Here is a 6,975-nt window from a genome sequence, read left to right as displayed (position 1 = left end):
TCAAATGCCTTTGCATAGTCAATAAAACACAAGTAAACATCTTTCTGGTATTCTTTGCCTTGAGCCAAGATCCATCTGACAACAGCTATGATATCCCTTATTCCACGTCCTCTTCTGAATCCGGCTTGAACCTCTGGAAGTTCTCTGTCAATATACTGCTGCAATTTTTCATTGTTTAGAGACAATGAAAAACGTATGCATGTGAGAGCTGGACAATTAATAAGGAAGACCAAAGAAGAGCTGATGCTTTTGAGTTGTGGTGCTGGCAAAGAATGCTGAAAGTACCAAGGACTGCTAAAAGAACTAACAGATCTGTCCTGGAGTAAGTGCAGCCAAGATGGTCCTTTGAGGCGAGAATGGCCAGACTTCGTCTCACCGACTTTGGTCATGTTGTCAGAAGGGCCTATTCCCTGGAGAAGGATGTCATGCTTGGTAAGGTGGAGGGTTGACAAAAGAGGAGAAGGTTTTCAATGAGATAGATTGACACAGTGGCTGCAACAATGGGTTCAAGTATAGCAAGGATCATGGAGCTGGTGCAGGATCGGGCAGTGTTTCGTTCTGCTGTGTACGGGGTTGCTATGAGTCGGAAACAACTCAACGGCACCTAGGAACAACAACAACAACCATGCTCTGCTAAAAGGACAAACAAGTCTGTCCTGGAAGAAGTGCAGGCGGAAAGGTCCTTGGAAGCAAGAACAGCCAGACTTTGTCTCACCTACTTTGGGCATGTTGTCAGAAGGGACTATTTCCTAGAGAAGGATATCATGCTTGGTAATGTGGAGCATCAGCAAAGAAGGGGAAGGCCCTCAGTGAGATGGATAGACACAGTGGCTGCAAGGATGGGCTCAGGTATAGCAAGGATATGAAGCTGGCACAAGACTGGGCAGTGTTTCGTTCTGCTGTGCACAGAGTCACTATGAGCTGGAGATGACTTGATGGCACCTAACAACAACAGTATCTAGGAGAGGAAACGTTTAAGGTGAGCCTTTCTTGTTGGGCCAGAAGTAAAAAATACAGTGCCTTATATGGTTTTTGCAAACTGTACAATTCCCTCGTTTATTAGTTTCCTGTGTGTACTATGTGCATTATATGAGTATGGACATTATTTACATGTGTCCGTTATATGCAAAACTATGGTACTCAAAGACTCAGAAGGACATATTATAAGGACATAAGAGCTTGAAGGCAAAATTTAGGACAAATCTGAGCTCTCCAATTTTTTTTTAATTATAATGATGAACTATACATTTTGCCTTAAAATTAAAAAAAAAAGCAAAAAAACAAAACTGTGAGTCTCTACTGATAATTTATAAAAAGAGAAAAGGCAGAGCTCTTCTGTACATAAGAATGCCCAGCTAATACGTGAAGAAGGAATGATGTTGTTGTTGTGTGCCATCGAGTCGGACCCGACTAATAGCGACCCCTCCTTGGGTTTCCAAGGCAGGATCACTACAGAAGTAGATTGCCCCATCTTCCTTCTGAGGAGTGGCCAGTAGGTTTGAACCGCCAGCCTTCTGGTTAGCAGTCAAATGCCTTAGGCAATATGCTACCAGAGCTCCTAGAAGGAATGATAGAGTTAGAGAATCACCATTTTGCAATTATCAAAGTAATAACTGATAAAGGTCAGGATCATCAGTAGATGCTAAAACCACAGGGTAAAAATATATTTACATGGCTTCAGAGTATCAGCACACAGAATACAACTTTACAGTGGAAGGATCTGATCAAACCACCTTAACTAGATGATCAAATAGTAATGGTACAGAGATATTTTGTGATATAATGAAATGGGAAGCAGCAATTTGACCTATATAGAATTCCTGCCAAACTGTTTACCAAGAATCTCCTCATGAGGAAATAATCAGATAAATCCAGATTATAAAACATTCAAATAAGATAGAACAAATAATTAAATATACAGATGCTTCTGGGAACAAAAGTTTTTACTGACGGACAAAAGAAGAAGAAATATGGAAGAAAAGGAGATGGGTAAGAATACTGTTAGGCTGGATTTGAATTGGCAATATCCATATGAATCCATGATTTAAAATACTGGTGACCTGGGTTGGATTAGACTAAAAACAAAGTAGACATAAAAATCAAATTCAATGTATGATATCTGATTAGATCTTGAATAAAAAAACAGGTATTAAGGACATTCTGGAGGCAATCAGGGAAGTATGAATATGGACCATATTGTATCAATATTAAATTTTGTAGGTGTGACCATATCTACAGACTTTCTAAAAGTTTATCCAAAAATATACACCTATGTACTGGTGACGTAGTACATTGCTAACCAGAAGGCTGGTGGTTCAAACGCACCAGCCACTCCCCGGAAGGAAGACGGGGCAATCTGCTTTCATAGTGATGCTGCCTTGGAAACCCAAGGAGGGGTCGCTGTGAGTCGGGGCTGACTCAATGGCACATAACAACAACAGCACATGTGCACACACACATACACATACAGAAACACAGAAAAGGAAATACTGCAAAATGTTAACAACTGATGAATCTACATGAAGGTATAAAGATGTTAATTATATTAACACTAACTTTCAACTTTTCTGAAGTTTGTAATTTTCAAATAACAGTCAGGGAGAACATAACCGAATATAGCTGAACAACTATATTATTATAATTCAGCAGCATTACACATTAAGTGTCTTTACAACAGGTAAAGATGCAATTACAACCTACAATAACATTCTCATGAGAAAAGGTATGTTGAATTTACTAATAACTTAACACATTTATTTACACCTTTAAAGAAAACAACCCGAAAATGGGTGAACATGCATGTTTCCTTCACTGCTATTTATAGCTATGTTTCTTGACAGGAGACTTAGGCATTTTGGGAAGCACAATTATTAGTTATTTAAAAGGTGACGCATTCTGGGCCCTAATCTAAATGTCAGTAGCTCCTCCCAAGTAATTCTAAGAACAAAAAATGTGTCCACCTATAAATTTGGATTGAGAACTGTGGCTTTATAAAGAACTCAAATTATATTAGACACACAAGTAGTATTAAGCAATTAACAATTGACAATTTGAAGTTATTTCATAAAAAAAGAAAACAAAAATAACAATTCAAACACTCTTTGGAATATTAAAATAACATTTATAAGGTATTATTATAAAAAACAGAAATCTTAAATCATAGGACTCTAATCATAGTACTTCTAATTTCATTTCAGATATTCAACCAAATGTTGAACACCTGCTAAATGCCAGGTATAAATCTGAGACCGAGGAATGAAGTATGAAGAAGCATGAGGGTGTACAAAAATAAGGTTATACCATAGTCTAATGGAAAATAAATAAATAAATAAACAAATAATTATACAATAGCAAGTATAGTAAAGACTCCAAATTTTTGTTTTAAATTTTCTTTGAAAAAATTCAAATGTATTTAAGTGAGTACATTGCAACAGTGTGTTCACATCCAAAATGTATATACTTTTATTCACTGGGTTGAAGGAATGCTACTTATTAGTAACTCTTCTGTTGATTCTATCAAGTAACTGATACATTTTCTTTTATTTTAAAACTGAAATGTTAAGTTTTTTATGAAATGTTGAGTTTTTTATACCAATCTGTTTTCTGGTACTCCAGGTACTTTCTAATTTTCTTATACAGAATTATATTGAAATGGAAAGTCTGAGGGCCTTAAAAAAAGTACTAACCTGTGAGTTATTAATGACATGATTAGCCTCCAGTTGGATAGTAAATGTAACACCAAGTTCTGATGAAAAGGATTTCATTGGTGATAATGTTCCAGATGTCAAAACAATTGTCCGAACTTTGCCATTAATATCTGAAAATGCCTGAAAGGAAACAATGTTTGATACATAAAATTACATTTAAAAGAGTCAAACACATTCATTAAATTATTAGTATTGAGCAAGAAGAATAAATTTTTCATTTGCAACATAATAGGCTCACCACAGCTGGATTTAAGCACCAAAAATTAAGCACTTGAACTGCAGTTTTCTGTCGAGAACGTTTCTTATTTTTTGGGAGAGCAAAGAGCCCATTTCTATCTGAAACATCAGACTGATTTGTCCAAGAGTAAGTCTGCTGAATAGCAACTTTAAAATCATCTGCGAATCTAGATGAAAAGAAAATGCTAATTACATGGTAAAACTTTATAACACGTAATATCCCACCTACATACAACACAAAAACATTAGAAGTCACTTGAGAGTGCTGTTATCTTTCCACTCAAAGTTAATATTCTCCCCACTGACAACCCTTACCACTAATAAAATTCAGTAATTCTGATATAAATTAAACATTAAATCATAAAATCAACTTACTCTTACAAAGAATCCTAGAAACCATCTGTGGTAGTTAAGTTTGTGTGTCAACTTGGCTGGGCCTGGTTGAGTGGCTGGATAGCTGGATGTAGTAGTATTCCCCATGATGAGACTGGTAATCAACTCCATGGTGGAATCTACTGTGACAGCTGAGTAGCTGCCTCAGGGGTGTGGTATGCTCCTATATATAAGGAGAAGCTTTGGGGATAGTGTCTAGCCTACGGCACGCTTGAACCCTGCATGTAGCTGAGTTGTTGTTCAGCAGCCTGCCATGCTCTGCCAACCTTGGGACTTTCATTGGACTTGAATTAATGGCCTGCCATGTGGTTTGGTAATATTGGGACTGTGTCTTACTACTTGTCAACCTTGGGCTGGTCAGCCTCAGCAGCCAGCAGCTGAGTGAAAAAGAGCCTCCAGCTTCAGTGGGCCAGGAGCAAAAGGCAGAGCTGAAGCCCAAGGTTGAGGGGCTTTCACCCAGCCCCTAGAGCCTGGCATTTTGAACTCAGACTTAAAGGCTACAAATTGAATAAATTCCTGTTTGAAAAATAAACTCCTGTTTCTTAAGGTAATCCCATTTGTGGTATATTACTGTCAAAGTGGCCTAGGTAACCAAAACACCATCTGATCTAACCATCTACCTATTACCACCCACTTTCCATGACCATTTTCAAACAGAATAAAAACTCAAGTCTTCTAACTCCCAGTCCAGAGCTCTTTGTACTGCACATTATGTGATTAGTTACAAAATAGAAAACAGAATTACTGTTAAGGAAACTGAAGTGGGTTTGATAGATACATCTATATAATTTTTTTTTATGAGAAAATAGAATTTTTTACTGAAGGTAAAAAATTTTAGGAGATAATTTTAAAATTTCAAAGTTCTTTTAAAATCTGGCTCTCAGTTTTCTTCTATTTTCAATGAAGAAATTTTAATGCACCAGATGATATATGTGATTCAATCTAGTTCATAATGTCTTTCAATAAAGGGTATAGACATCTAAGCTCAAACAGAACAAAAAATGGTATTCTATATCTTATCCTCATTATAATATTTCACTGTTAATTTCACCACTGGAGAGATCAGGTCTCTATGTTCAGGTCAGGTACTCAATAGCTAGACAATTTTATAAAAATAGTGGAACCAGGTTGTTGTTACTATTGTTGCTATGTGCTGTCGACTCAGACCCAACTCACAGCGACCCCTCCTTGGGTTTCTGAGGCAGTATCACTATGGAAGAAGATTGCCTAACCTTCCTTCCGAGGCGTAGCTGGTGGGTTTGAACTGCCAGCCTTCTGATTAACAGTCAAGTGCCTTAGGTACTACGCTACCACAGCTCCATGGAACCGGGTAGTACTACATAATTTAATAAGGGATCTAGTTACCATTGAGTCAATTCAAACTCATGGTGACCCCATGTGCTTCAGGGTAGAAATGCATTCCATATGGTTTCCAAGGCTGTGACCTTTTGGAAGCAGACTGCCAGGCCTATATTCCATGGTTCCTCTGGGTAGGTTCAAACCATCAAATTAATGAATTACACCACCCAGGAACTCTTAACAAGGGGTTTTGTTGTTGTTATATGCCATCGAGTCGGCCCTGACTCATAGCGACCCCTCCTTGGGTTTCCAGGGCAGTATCACTACGGAAGTAGATTGCTCCATCTTCCTTCCGAGGAGTGACTGTTGGGTTTGAACCGCCAGCCTTCTGGTTAGCAGTCAAGTGCCTTAGGCACTATGCTACCAGAGCTCCCTTAACAAGGGGTAGGCAAGAGAAATTGACTGCTTTTCATTTTCCACTATACTAAACAGAGGCTTCATACAACAGTGCAATCCTTGAAGAAGCAAATCTAAACTACATTTAAAAGAAAATTCATAGCCTTTAATTATTACATTCAGTACTGGAAGATCATGAATTTAATGTTCAATTAATTCAATGAATTAATTTACTGATTTCAATACTAGCTTTCATTAATAAAGACTAATTTCAATTGATTTGAGTTTGTGCCAATAATAAGAGCAAACGCATTATAATATCTATACTCTTTGCTTACAGTTCTCCTATTTACTTAGCCAAGAGTATGCAATACACATGTTAGCACTCTATTAGATTCATATTTTGAAGAATAAAAATACAGCTTCACTTACCTGCTATTTTGCCTAAAAAGATAGTCAAGCACCATAAAAAGTCCTTTGAGCACTATTTGAGTTGAAGCACTAATAATAGGTATTTCTCTTGATTCCTGCTTACCAGGAATTGGTGAGACTTTTTCTTCTTTTTGAAGGACAGCAGAAAAATGTCCCTATAAGAAATTACCATATTAAATACAATGTAGAGGAGGAGCCAAAGGACTTCTCAAAACTGTAATAAAACCCAAATGAAATATTCATTGAAATTTTAGGTGAACATCATTAATAGAAAAGTAGCAACAATGTATTTTATTCTCATATCAGCCAAGTTCTTCTCAAAGTCAAAGACACTTTAATACATAAGTTACACATTTAGGAGTTTCGTTACTTCTTTGTGCAATTAGGATATTATTTAGTGCCTTTCAAAAGTAGTAAATGTGAGGCGGGGCAAGATGGCGGACTAGGCAGAAGGATTGCACAGACCCTCTTCAACAAAGAAAAGGGAAACCAATTAACACAGACACAGAAG

General features: G+C 37.1%; 1 protein-coding gene across 1 annotated transcript in view; it reads right to left on the bottom strand.

Annotated features, from left to right (window-relative positions):
• The window catches only part of BRIP1 (BRCA1 interacting helicase 1), a 307,450-nt gene that overhangs the window by 164,811 nt on the left and 135,664 nt on the right, over positions 1 to 6,975 (bottom strand). The window contains 3 exon segments of the mRNA XM_007947924.2: positions 3,687 to 3,827; positions 3,946 to 4,111; positions 6,465 to 6,619. Coding sequence (XP_007946115.2) covers positions 3,687 to 3,827; positions 3,946 to 4,111; positions 6,465 to 6,619 — 462 coding nt within the window.

The sequence above is a fragment of the Orycteropus afer genome, unplaced genomic scaffold (assembly GCF_000298275.1).
Source record: "Orycteropus afer afer isolate SDZICR_OR568_19922 unplaced genomic scaffold, OryAfe1.0 scaffold00196, whole genome shotgun sequence".
In the NCBI taxonomy this organism is placed as follows: domain Eukaryota; kingdom Metazoa; phylum Chordata; class Mammalia; order Tubulidentata; family Orycteropodidae; genus Orycteropus; species Orycteropus afer.
Note: the sequence above shows the minus strand (reverse complement) of the source record. Positions and strands in the feature narration are given on the sequence as shown.